General features: G+C 40.5%; 2 protein-coding genes across 2 annotated transcripts in view; one reads left to right on the forward strand and one right to left on the reverse strand.

Moving 5' to 3' along the window:
• Positions 1 to 232: 232 nt before the first annotated feature.
• Positions 233 to 1,956, reverse strand: LOC133114891 (ATP synthase subunit f, mitochondrial-like). The gene is made up of 4 exons (XM_061224583.1): positions 1,904 to 1,956; positions 833 to 940; positions 604 to 720; positions 233 to 383 (listed from the first exon to the last, which is right to left on the reverse strand). Exons 1-4 carry the CDS (start codon positions 1,917 to 1,919, stop codon positions 355 to 357), a joined length of 270 nt encoding a protein of 89 aa, XP_061080567.1. The 5' UTR covers positions 1,920 to 1,956; the 3' UTR covers positions 233 to 354.
• Positions 1,957 to 2,025: 69 nt separating this feature from the next.
• LOC133114889 (equilibrative nucleoside transporter 4-like) overlaps positions 2,026 to 14,237 on the forward strand; it is a 46,980-nt gene continuing 34,768 nt past the window's right edge. Inside the window, exon 1 of the mRNA XM_061224580.1 lies at positions 2,026 to 2,150. The gene's annotated coding sequence lies outside the window, so the exon portion shown is untranslated. The remainder of the gene's footprint in view (positions 2,151 to 14,237) is intronic.

Below are 14,237 nucleotides of genomic sequence, written 5' to 3' on the forward strand. Positions count from 1 at the left end.
TGCCCAAGTTAAACAATTTCTTGGACAAAACTCTTTTAAACATAGTGGTGACCGGGGTCTAAACGGTGTGTAAGTTTTGGAAAAGTTTTTTTACCCACCCACTTATAGAAATGCCTTTCTATTAAATTGATAGCACAAGGCACCTGCATCAAGTCCCTTCATCATATTCACAAGAAAGCATGAAAGCTAACATTTAAGGAGATAAATTGCAGATAATGGAAACAAAACCATGTCACTGGGCTGATTCAATTTTATTATTGTCTAGTGTACACAAAGCAGAAAGCCTACAGGTGCGGCAAGAGCCACAGCACAGATGCATCAATCTGAGGTCACTGTCAGCCGAGGGGTTGGGGTTCAGTGATACTTCCTCCAACGGTCGTGCTCTTAGAAAGAAATACAAGATTCAAAGTTAAGAATATTTGCAATGATTACACAGCCATGACTAACTATTATATGGTTAAAGACTGAAACACTTGTCTTTTCATTTGAATGAGGAATTAGAGTAGAATTTTGTTTCGGCCTAGTCATTTGTATTAGAGACCTGCGGAGCATCAATCCTCAAATTAAACCACTATTCTTATAAAACACATAGCAATCACTCACTTATGTGATCATACTCCCAGATGTAGCTCAGGGCGACGTAACCAACCAATAACATGGCGACTCCTCCGATACCACCCTTCTTCACGTTGACGTACTTGTTGTAATATCTGTCGTGCCCTGCAAGTATTGAAATAACAGGCTTTGCTTTACGTGCAATGATGGGTGCATTTCTCTGTGCAGCCAAGGTGTAAAGCAAATTGAACTTGAACGCTACAGTTGCCAGACTCACCCCTGCGGATAGCGGCAAGGATCCCGTTGGGCGTTAAATCCCTAGAAAAGATCCAAGATGGAAGCTCCCCCATCTTGACATCGAGCAGCCTTTTCTCGGCCACGGCAACTGTAAAACATAGCTCACTGCTTTAAGGCAAAATACGTTTGAATGGCTAACCAGTGAGCAAGATGAGGTGAGCCAGGAATGTGATGCAGAGCGATCTTTCTAACGTTTTGGATAACCAAGCTTAAGAAATCTAGATCCCTATATGGCTTGCAACACTTTCTATATCGGTTAAGTCAAAAGACAACCAGATCAGTATAGCAGAAGGTTATCCGAATGTCAACAGAGCAAACAGCTGATTCGTGTCATAGCAGCATCGCAGTGTAACAATATCTAGCTTACTAGCATGGAATCAAGCGAGAACTTTTGAATAATTATAATTATTATTTTTTTAAGTAACATTGCGCAGAACACACACTAACGAAAGAGTGCGCTAGCTAACTTACATAAGTGTATGGTTGCGATGAGGCGACACTAGCTAGCTAGCTACATAACATATGTACTGAACGAAAGGAAATTAGCTAGTTAACTAGCTGTTAAACATGCCAATAAAAAAAATCATGGCAAACGTTAGCGTTAACTAGATAGCTAGCAGACGGTCCGTGGACGTAACCAAGTGCATAGCTAATATTCGCTAGCTGGAAGTTGGAAGCTAGGATAACGTTGTTTGGCTAGCAGAGCAAATCGACTAACGTTAGATTAGTTAGCCGGCTTGATCGAACCCACGCACTGCTGGAATCAAGCACTGCTCCAGAAGTTCCCATACATTTACATAGTTTGTGGTTTTGACTGTTTAACCTTAGCTACCCATTGCTAGATAATCTGAATGACAGTGACAAGTCCTTGACTCGACTCGCAAGGAAAGGTCTCCATTGCGGCCTCCTAACAATCATTGACATTTAGCTAAGCACAAAATAAAACCATCTTAAAGGGCGATTGTCAGTGAGAGAGTAATTGGAAACAGAAGATTACTCTGAAAAGACAGATATAATCCATTCACTATGCTCAACTTCCTAACAAACTTACCTGGTGCGTCCGCCATCTTGCCCAATGATCGACCATTCAGCCCGCTTTGAATCCTGGGAGAGGAAACAAGACGAGTGCATTGTGGGACGAAAAACATTTATTTTGTACTCCAGAGTAAAATGGTAAAATATATTTGCGTACCAAATGGGACAACGGCAAATTAGGTGCATTTAGCCGTTAGCAAGTGTGTACATGATCAACATGAATACGTTTCCAAACAGAAGATTTCCTGATATAGGCCGAACATGTAAGCTAACTGATAATTTTTTTGATAATTGAAATTTGCAGAGTATTTCATGTTTTCGCCAAGGTAACTAATAGAGATTTTCAGAATATTTCAGGTCTTCATACTTTTTGAGAAACTCGCAGAATGTAATTTATATTCCATTCCATTCGTACATTAGACTATAAATAGCATACATACAAAAAGTCCCTTCAAAAATGATTGGAACCACAAGGCCAATTCCTTTGTTTTTGCAATGCACAGAATACATTTGGGGTTGAGATGAAAAGATGAGATGAGAGTTCAGAATTTCAGCTTTTATTTCCTGGTATTTACACCTAGATGTGTTAAACTACTTAGAACATAGCACCTTTGGTATCAGACCACCACATTTTAAGATGAGCAAAAGAACAGAGAGTATTTAAGTAAATGAGAGTAAATAACACTTCAAATTGGCAGCCTAGCCTATCCCTTGCTTGCACTAACTGCTTCAAGTCCACAAACCACTGACATCACCAAACTGTTGCAGTCTTCTTTTGTGATGCTTTTCCAGGCTTTTACTGCAGCCTCTTTCAGTTGTTGTTTGTTTTGGGGTTTTCTCCTCTTCAGGATGTGAAATGCATGCTCAATTCATTTAAGGTCTGGTGATTGACTTCTGAATTCATCCTGCTTAGTTACATCCCAAGCCATAACACTTCCTCCACTGTCCTTTACAGATGAGCTTGTATGTTTTGGATCCCTTCTTTCTCCACACTTTGGCCTTTCCATCACTTTGCTAGAGGTTAAGCTTGGTCTCATTAGTCCATAAAACTTTCTTCCAGAACGTTTGTGGCTTATCTCTGTACTTTATTGCAAATTGTAATCTCGCCTTCCGATTCTTACTACTGATGTGGTTTGCACCTTGTGGTATATCTTCTATATTGCTGCTCTCTAAGTCTTCTTCAAACAGGTGTTTGAGATACCTTAACCCCTGCCCTGTGGAGATTGTTTGTGATGTCTCAAGACTGATGTTTTGTGGTTTCTCTGCACAGCTCTCACAATGTTTCTGTCATCAATTGCTGTTATTTTTCTTGGTCGACCTGTTCGATGTCTGTTGCTCAGTAAGCCAGCAGTTTCTTTATTTTACAGGACATTCCAGGTTGTTGTACAAGTTATCCCCAATGCTCTGATCAATTTCCCCTCTTTACTAAGCTTCAAAATGGCTTGCTTTTTATCCGAAGACTCTCTAGTCTTCATGTTGGTTTATTTTTCAAACACATGCAGTTTTCATAGGCAAAACCCAAGGCTAAAACCAAGAGTAGACATTCAGAACTATTTATTGTTTAACCAAACTGCACACATGTGGGCAACAAGAAACATCTATCAGTCACATGTTCCAATGCTTTTGCTCACCTAAATATTGGGTGGTCTGATGCAAAAGGTGATATGTTCTAAGTTGTTTCACAAATCTTGATTAAAAATACCAGGAAATAAGTTGAAATTCAGATCTCATGTACATCTTAAACTCAATTGTCTTCAGTGTATACAAAAAAAGGAATTGACCTTGCTGTTCCAATACTTTGAGGGGACTGTACATACAGTGGTGTGAAAAAGTGTTTGCCCCCTTCCTGATTTCTTTTTTTTTCATGTTTGTCACACTTAAATGTTTCAGATCAAACAAATTTAAATATTAGTCAATATTAGTCAAAGACAACACAAGTAAGCACAAAATGCAGTTTTTAAATGAAGGTTTTTATTATTAAGGGAGAAAGAAATCCAAACCTACATGGCCCTGTGTGAAAAAGTGATTGCCCCCTAAACCTAATAACTGGTTGGGCCACCCTTAGCAGCAACAACTGCAATCAAGCGTTTGTGATAATTTGCAATGAGTCTCTTACAGCGCTGTGGAGGAATTTTGGCCCACTCATCTTTGCAGAATTGTTGTAATTCAGCCACATTGGAGGGTTTGAGCATGAACCGCCCTTTTAAGGTCATGCCAACAGCATCTCAATAGGATTCAGGTCAGGACTTTGACTAGGGCACTCCAAAGTCTTCATTTTGTTTTTCTTCAGCCATTCAGAGGTGGACTTGCTGGTGTGTTTTGGGTCATTGTCCTGCTGCAGAACCCAAGTTTGTTTCAGCTTGAGGTCACGAACAGATGGCCGGACATTCTCCTTCAGGATTTTTTGGTAGACAGCAGAATTCATGGTTCCATTTATCACAGCAAGTCTTCCAGGTCCTGAAGCAGCAAAACAGCCCCAGACCATCACACTACCACCACCATATTTTACTGTTGGTATGATGTTCTTTTTCTGAAATGCGGTGTTACTTTTACGCCAGATGTAATGGGACACACACCTTCCAAAAAGTTCAACTTTTGTCTCGTCAGACCACACAGTATTTTCCCAAAAGTCTTGGGGATCATCAAGATGTTTTCTGGCAAAATTGAGACGAGCCTTAATGTTCTTTTTGCTCAGCAGTGGTTTTCGTCTTTGAACTCTGCCATGCAGGCCATTTTTGCCCAGTCTCTTTCTTATGGTGGAGTCACGAACACTGACCTTAACTGAGGCAAGTGAGGTCTGCAGTTCTTTGGATGTTGTTGTGGGGTCTTTTGTGACCTCTTGGATGAGTCGTCGCTGCGCTCTTGGGGTAATTTTGGTCGGCCGGCCACTCCTGGGAAGGTTCACCACTGTTCCATGTTTTCGCCATTTGTGGATAATGGCTCTCACTGTGGTTTGCTGGAGTCCCAAAGCTTTAGAAATGGCTTTATAACCTTTTCCAGACTGATGTCAATTACTTTCTTTCTCATTTGTTCCTGAATTTCTTCAGATCTCGGCATGATGTCTAGCTTTTGATCATTTGGTCTACTTCACTTTGTCAGGCAGGTCCTATTTAAGTGATTTCTTGATTGAGAACAGGTGTGGCAGTAATCAGGCCTGGGTGTGGCTAGATAAATTGAACTCAGGTTTGATAAACCGCAGTTAAGTTATGTTTTAACAGGGGGGGCAATCACTTTTTCACACAGGGCCATGTAGGTTTGGATTTTTTTTCTCCCTTAATAATAAAAACCTTCATTTAAAAACTGCATTTTGTGTTTACTTGTGTTGTCTTTGACTAATATTTAAATTTGTTTGATGATCTGAAACATTTAAGTGTGACAAACATGCAAAAAAATAAGAAATCAGGAAGGGGGCAAACACTTTTTCACACCACTGTATATCTGTCCATAGAGCTTTAGCCTACACAATTAAGTAACATCTATATGTACATTTTACAAAAGAGTAACAAATACAACAGTACGTAACACGCGCTGAGGAATTATTTCTGTTGCTGTTCCTCCCCGTCCCTTATACATGGGTGAAGTTGTATTGGCAGCAATGATGTTGAAGAAGCACTCTTGAGTCAATAGTTGTTCGAACTACAAATCTTTAGTTTAAAATAAAACAGATTAATCTGGGGAATCTGCGTGCTCCGTGCAGGAAGCTTCAAGAGACCAGATAATTCCAAAGTAACAGTAGGAAGTATCCTAGTCTTTATACAATATAGCTAACCAATCATTTGTCATACAAACATCACATTGTCTCTCTTAACCCGCCTTAATATTTTCTGTTACCCTATGAAAGCTGAGCTGTCTTAACTCCTCATCTCTGCAATGAGTCAGGCCGACCGGCCTGCAATCACCAAACCGAAACATTCCCCTGCAAATACGCACACTAGTTGGAAACCAAAACATTTCCCTGCGAAGACGCAAACTGGTTGGAAATAAAAATGTTTCCCTGTGAAGACACACACATCTCGGCCTGCATTCACTAAATGAAAACATTTTGGAACTAATGTCATGACTTTTAAAACACCTGATTAAGTCTACTCCTTGTACTTCGTGTGCTCTTTTACACAAAGAGCTCTTGTACAGCTCAATATGTTTCAACAGACACACAGTTTTAATAGCTTATGCTGACTTTTTGATTTTAACAGAATTAAAATGATCCTTTAAACATTATGACTTGTTTATATTATCTTTGTAGTACTAAACAGCATTTAAATCAAACTTCATCATTATTCTAAAATAAAAGCATTTTGATCAAACTTCATCACACGTAAGGCCCTCAGACTATGCTTTACATCAGGGGTCGGCAACCCTGGTCCTGGAGAGCCGCAGGGTGTGCTGGCTTTCGTCTCCACCTTAAAATAAGCAAGCAACTCAGACCCAAGAAACCAGGTGAGGTGAGTTAACTGTGTAATCAACGGCTTTCATTGATCAATTAATGCCAAGCAACAACGAAAGCCAGCACACCCTGCGGCTCTCCAGGACCAGGGTTGCCGACCCCTGCTTTACATAATGCAGTGACCAAACACGTTGGAGGTGTACTAGTTCTAACCCATCTCTGCTGGGAATGCAGGGCAGATCAGAACTTTATTTCAGTTTCTGTAAACCCAAAAGGATCTTCGATTTTTTTTTTTTTTTTTTTTGTGGAAGACTGTAGTGTACGCCTATTTGCTAATGGGTAGAAAGGTGTTGCTGATCCTTTTTGACACAAAAATGATTGATTATGAATTTATTGCTGAGCATGCAGAATTTGTGATGTCTTACTGAGTTTCGGTTACGGCCTGCACTTCAATGCCATAGTCTTATTTTAAATGGACTGGATTGAGTCCATGTTCTACATTTGATTGGATAGTCGTTCTACAGTGCAGCCCATAATTATTTGGACAATTGTACAATTTCTGCTCTTTTGGGTCTATACTCTGGCACATTGGACTTGAAATGAAACAAAATAATATAAGGTTGAAGTGCAGACTGTCACCAAAAGTCGGGGACCAAAAGTAATTGGACAGTCATCTTCTCAGCTGTTTCTAATTTGTCAGGTGAATTCAATCCCTTAGTGCAGATATCAGAAAGCTTTCATTATCTAGTCTTGATTCTAGGCTTTTGATTGCCTTTGCAGTCAGTTTTTGCCATTTGTCAACATGAGCACCAGAGTTGTGCCAGTGACAGTCAAGGAAGCCATTATGAGGCTGAGAAATAAGATAGTCCCTAGGCCAAACAATATGCTTACCTAAAGACCATCATTAAGAAGAAATCATTATTTGCTAAATTCAATTTTAAATTCATCATTTAATAACTGATATTTAAAAGTGTATGTTGAACACAAGCTAATGGAGCAACAACTTTATTTTCCTTCTAAGTCATGTAACACATTCTAATTCTCCACAAATTCTGAATTCTGAATTACAAATGTATTCATGCAGCACCTCTGCACAAATGCTTTACTACTTACAAATGGATAAATGAATAATAAATGCACAGTGTGCATGCAGAGCTGATGCTTGGTCTTCACCCACCTCTCCCATCTCTCAGTATACTCTGACAAAAATGAATTGCTTTATCTTGAAGTTAAATTTACATACTTCACAAAACTATCATCTAGTGATGACATCAGCATGTTTTCTGCTTTCCTGTGCTCTTCTGATTAATGTGCACATGGGCTTATTTTTAATGACCGGGAAATTGAAAAGCACAAAGCAACTCTCATCCTCCCTTATATGTTCCAATCCCCAGCCAGAGATTAATATCGTATGCTACTGACAAGGTCTAGTGCTGTAAAATGTAGCCTACAAGCATGTAATGTTCCTAATTGTCTGTCTAACTAACTAACTAACTAACAGTCACTAGTTTGTAAACTAACAGACTAAGTCTATCCCTATTTGATACTGCTATATAACTCCACCCCCCTGTTCTATCTCTAATTGCTTGCCTTGATTCAGCAAAGTGTTCGCACCTGCTCTCCCCCCACACTATGTTCCTTAACTCTGTGCAATTGTCTACTCCCTAGTCCGGAGCTGTTTGTATTACATGTGTGTCTTTGGTATGGTTTTTGATCTACTTTCCGATAAACTCTCGATAAATTGCCCTTTTGTACTGCTGCCTTCCTGATTATCTGGATTTTTACCCTGGGCTGTGTTAAGACTATTCTTTTGGCACTGGTATCTCTGATTACCTGATTACACAAGCAAGTTCTTTATTTATTTATTTGCTTCTGGTATATTGTGTAGCTGAGCATTTGTGAAACTAATCTCATGATTTATCCATTGCCTATAACTTTAGTTTCTATTATTCTGGATGCCAGTACCTTTTGTTCAATTGAAACAAATAAACTTGGTTTTAGTCCAAACTGCCATGTCATCTTTAATGGAGAGTTTCTTTGCTGTAATAGACCATCTGGATTAGTCTATGCATTCTTAGCATTGGTTCAAAACATCTTTTAGACAAACCATCCAGGGTTCTCTCTGGCACAATACATTTGGAAATAGTTTTTGCTTTGAAAAGTCTGTGCTCATCTCTGGTTTTTCATATTAGCTTGTGTAGTAGTTGGCAGAATCCAGTATTGCATGTAATAAGACATAAAAGTCTAGACTGTCCATGTCATTCATGTTTTGTATCACTTACAAGCTGAAAGAAAGCAGAGGTTGGCAGAGGTGAATTAATGTACTCATTACAATGTATGAAAGGCGAGCACTGGCGTGAGATAAGGTCTGGAGGGATGAGAGAGAGGTCAGTGGCTTTAGGGTATGTCCTCAGTTTCTTTTGTTCTTAAAAGCAGAGATAATATCAAAAATTAAAACAGAACAATGGTCTTGCACCTCGCACTCAGTGATCTTCCAACACAGAGATCCAGTCCAACACAGGACAAGTGCTTGTGTGTTTCCACAGTTCCAAAATTGATGCCTCACTGAGAAATGTAATCTTTGTGATTTATGCTTCACATTTTTCCATGATTAAAAAGCCTTTGAATGTAATTATTTTCCACAGGTTCCATACTCCGTGAACACAATGCGCTTGATACCCCAGCCCCCCTACACACGGCAACATTTAGAATATAATTGTGATTGAGTGCTATGTTTTGCTCTGTTACGCAAATTTACATGGAACCGACTCTACATTAGCTCATCACACCATTACATTATGATACATACTGTCCTGTGGTACAATAACACTCCATCTAAACGCAGCCTCCGAATGTAATTAGTGTAAAAGCTAGTGGCCAGAATTATGAGGGATAAATAGGTAGTACGAATTGCAGCTACATGGAAATTTCATAATTAAGACTCCAAACTAATAAAATTGATGAATAGGACTGGGCAGTGTCTTGGTGGCACTCTCTATTGAAGCATGTCCCCTATCAGGGGCCTGCGTAGTGTAAATGATGGCAACCTTCTGCTCCCAATAAGTTTTGCGCCTCTGATGCAGCGCGTGACCTTCATGGAGTCCTCTGCTTCGCGGCTAAATCACGAAGCGCGCGGCTTCATTGGAAGTGCAGTGGCCCGCGCGCTCTGTGCCTGAAGCACCAATATTCCCTGTTTTCAATTTCATTTTCTGTGCGATGATAAGTGCCAGAGCATTCTGCTCTGAATCAATTCCAAGCCGGGGTAAGTCCCAACATGTCGGAGGAGGGATGTATTTATAGATTTTGCGCCCACGTGATTTTTGAAGCACGCTCTTCACTCATCCTACAGAATGTCAAACTTGTACCCAAATAATGGAGAGTATAAACAAATGACATTTAAATATGCAGAAAATGTTCATTTCCCTCTCTACTTCAGCTATACTGCACCACTCGGTGTCATTAACAGGTTCACATCCTATGGCAGCATATATCACATATGAATCTCTGATTGTGTGGCCATGCTGTCCATGGAGAGGCAGAGGGTCCTGTACCATGGGGACCAGTGACCTTTTGTGATATAAATCTGTTGGTCACATTTAATTTCCCTCCATAGCGACCAACCATTGCAAAGAGGGTGGGCTGCCTGCAACAGGAGGAAAGATAAGGTTATAGGCACATTTGCAGTACGGTCATGAAGACATTTGTGTAGTGAATGTCACATTAATTGACAATGTCAATGACAATTTTACTTTCAAACTCGGTCTGAAGCAAAAATTAATGAGTCCAAAACTATTTTGTGTCTGTAAGAAAGAACCGCAAAGTCGTCCTACGGTAAAGTGTCATTCAAGAAACAAAACCATTGTAAGAAAGTTCCTTCATCCTTTTCATGTAGCTTGATTAAATCTGGGGTCACATTGTGGTTATATGGTTCTGAATTAATTTGCCTTGGTTTGGTATTATCTTAGATTGAATAGTCTTCTTCCTGAAAACAACTTCTGAAGGTTTCAATCCACGAGTGAATGTTAAAGCTGGGGTGAAAGTGGAGTCAAAGTAAGGAGTGATGAATGACAAAACAAATGAAGGAAGGGATGGAGTGATCAGTCCACCTTTTCCCACTACAATAACTGGCTTGTCATTATGGGAAATTCTCTGGTGAAGCTAATGCAATGAAAAATACTGGGACTGCCAACTATTTAGATTTTACTACTATTGTTAAGCACCACAGGGACCTTGGGGGAGTTAATTCATCATAGCCCTGTTCATCAGGAAATGAGCTTTTGGACAGTAAATTAACTTTTCTTTCCCAGGCATAAGGTGTAACCTGTGAGAAAGCTTCAATCATCTAATCATATTTGGTTTATGTTCTCTCTTAAGACTCCTCTGGGGCTGACAGAATAATCTCAGGTCCCTTCTTTATTGCTATGCATTAATGCAGGCTTAGGAAACTGCACTGATACTGCACTCTCAGTGTTCGTTGTGGAGCAAGACAGCTTACACTATATTGAATTCAAGTCAGTTTTAAGGTAACCAAGCAATTGGCTTTGGCAAGGATTTTGTTGGTGCTATCTTAGCAAATGCCAACAGCAGAGCTGAAAATTGGTGGGGCTGAATATTTTCCCTTAAACCGGTTATTGGTTTCCAGTCACTTTCACGATTCATTTACAAAATACTTGAGTCACTACCATCAGATATAACCAGTTCTCCTCAATCAGGCTATGTTATGGAACCAATCAGAACTGTACCCAGACACCAAGATGTAGTAAATAACAGGCTTTAATTGGAGTAAATGGAAACAGTGTCCAGGAATCTGAGCAATACAGGGTAGGCAGGATCATAGTCCTGTCCAGGCAAGGGTCAAAGTCCAAGCAACCAGAGCAATGTGGAGAAGGCAGGGCAAAATCCCAGAACAGGCAGAGGTCGGAGCCGGGGAGTCAGTGGGGCTGGAGAACAGGAGGGTGAAGGGCTTGAGCAGGACTAGGACAGAGACAAGGGTAAGGCAGGCAGGAGAACAGGAGCTAGGCTGGACAGAGACAAGGGTAAGGTAGGCAGGAGAACAGGAGCAGGATGGGATGGGATGGGAGAACACAGGACTGAAGCAGCTCGGAAACGGGTAAGGAGCAGGCAGGACTAATGCTGGAAAGCAATGGACATAAGCACGATTGCAGGGCATAAGACGATCTGACACATAACAGAGAAACCGGTAAGCTTAAATGCAACACTAATGAGGAGGCAACAAGAAACAGGTGAGATGATTACAACAGAGGAAACACAGAAATGGATAAACCAGGAAGTTAACTAAGACACAGACGTGCAGGATGTGACAGGCTGTTAGGCGAGTAATACAATTATTTTTATTAGCAACGCAAAATTCAGCTGGGTGTCTGCGCAGTGTGAATGAGGATTGTCATCACATTTGCTTTGTAGTGAATGTTCACTCTCAGCCAAGCCTTGCAAATTCACTAGGGACACAGTAGTGATGGGGTTGGTAGAAAAATTGAGCACTTTCCTTTGTTTCGGTGATGGAACAACAACAACCTACAATAAAACACTTCCACCCACCACTACTAAAGAGCAATTGAGACTGTTTTTTTTTATCTAGATGAAAGGGATCATCATTCCTTGTTAGTTTTATAATGTAAGATCCATCTTAAGCCTAGATCAAACGAAGCCAACCCTGGCCCTGGGGAGCTGCAGGATTTGCTGTTTTTGTTTTGTTTTCACCAACTTCAGACCCAAGAAATCAGGTGAGGTGAGTTAACTGTGTAATCCGTTGCATTAATTGATCAATTATGTGATGACTAACCACAAAAACCGACAGACGTTGCAGCTCTCCAGGACCTGGGTTGGCCACCTCGGGCCTAAATGCCTCACAGGACTAAAGATTGATCTGCTTTTTGTGGTATAACAGAGCTAGATGTATCATGTACATCTGGGTGGGTGGGTGGCCCTCCCTTTCTCAAGGCAGGGCTGTAATATTGATCCTATATTGACATGATCCAGCTCCACTGTCTGTCAGCTCCCTGAGGTTTGGATGTGGCTTTCTCCTTTATTTTGAAGGTGAGAAATCCTCATTAATGTGTGATTTGACCTCAAGTTATATGAAGTCACTCAAAATGGCTATTCCATTTTTGAGGGAGTGCCTCTTGTTTAGGGGAAATTAACAGTGACAACCTACCCATGTAACAAATTACCTTGCTCTCCCCTATGGGGGAAAGGGGTTCTCCTGCCTCGCTGTGCAAGAGCGCCTCCCCTGGCCAGTTGGGGAAAATATAGTCTGTCCCAGCCAGCTGCACATTAAGTGCTCTGTGACACCATTACCCCAATCCTCAGAGCATAAAGGAGCTGCTATATTCGCAGTAGATGCCTGAGGAGACTTGCTTGTCAGCACTTTTCTGAGATGATGGAGGATGTTTTTAGCAATGGGGCAGGTACAATTTTGGGGAGAACTAAACCGGGGCACAAAACTTAGCTATGTAAAAGTTACTATAGCTGTTACTCAACTGATACAGCTTTACCCATCTCTCCATAATGCTAAAACTTCTGACCATTCACTCTAAGATAGACTGCACTTTATTACTGCGCTCAGCAACTGCTATAAAAAATGATTTAGTAACATAGGATTAATTTAGCTCACACCAGCGATAGACCTTCCATCAAAGTGTCTTCTGCTTTTTCTTTTCAGCATATCTCACATTTACTTGGGCATATATGGGGAAAATATTAGCATGCATACAAATGGGTAAAAAACTAAAGGAAAAGCATTGCCAATAAAACTCAATGAAAGTAGCTACGTCCACCTACACTGGCATGGGATCAACCCGTGTCTGAAAATATAGGCAAAGACAGCTGTGTGCATCTAGCCCCAGGACAAAACCAGACTACCTGCCTGATGCATCTCCACCTTCCTCATATTCCTGAAAAAAAAGTATAATAAATATAATGTTAAATAGAGTTGAAACCAGACAGTATTTTTAACCAGTTCATGATTGGAAATGCCATACATATAGGCCTACTATTCTTTCCTTTTATATTTTTCCTCTTGTGTGTGTGTGTGTGTGTGTGTGTGTGTGTGTAAACCTGTGTGCATGTGGATCAGGCCTATGGACTGTGTGTCTGCGCCCATGTGTGTTTTTGTGTGACTGATGGGGCAGTAACCACAATATTGTCCTCAGAACCCCCCTCACACACACACACACACACACACACACACAGGCATGTGGGTTTGTATAGATTTTTAATTAATCATGTTGAATACATGAATAATCAATGAATCATTACATTACCAGTGTGCCAATCCACCCCACTCACATTGGGACCCACCTGTGTGATCACAGACTTTCAAATCTTATATCAAAATGTAACTGATTCCTTTCTCCACTAACTGGAACTTACTGAAATCTCCATCTAAAACAGATTTATGATAGATTTAGAGTGTAGTTAACTTTTGATACTACAAAGCTGAAACATTTACATCACAAACAAGTTAGTGATTTTTCAGATGTTTTAACATAATATATGAGTACAGTTCAGGAAAACAAACATTTTTATGTTACATTTTTGTGTCTCTGACCTTCAAAGGACCAGAACAGCTGCCAACCAACCTGTCTGCCAACCATCCCCTGTGGTTCAGAAGGCACACGCCCTTGTAGGCAGAAAAGTTCTATATATTTACGTCATATTTTTTGTTTTAATATTTCCTGTGCACTGAAATTAGTGGACTTTGGTGAACCGGAGACAGCAGCTACTCCTTGTGACTACTGTGCCTGCTCTGACTACAAGTCACTGGCACAAAGACATTCTGTGGACAACCCACCAAACTTAGACTAGGGCATTGCTGTGTTCAGCGACAATGTATTCTGAAATCCCGGATTGTGCAAGTGGACAGGTTTGGATGTGGATTTGTGATGATACGGACTGCTATACACTATGGATGGGATGGGATTGTTGTGTTCGTTAGCGTGTCGAT

Source organism: Conger conger, chromosome 16 (genome assembly GCF_963514075.1).
Source record: "Conger conger chromosome 16, fConCon1.1, whole genome shotgun sequence".
In the NCBI taxonomy this organism is placed as follows: Eukaryota; Metazoa; Chordata; class Actinopteri; order Anguilliformes; family Congridae; genus Conger; species Conger conger.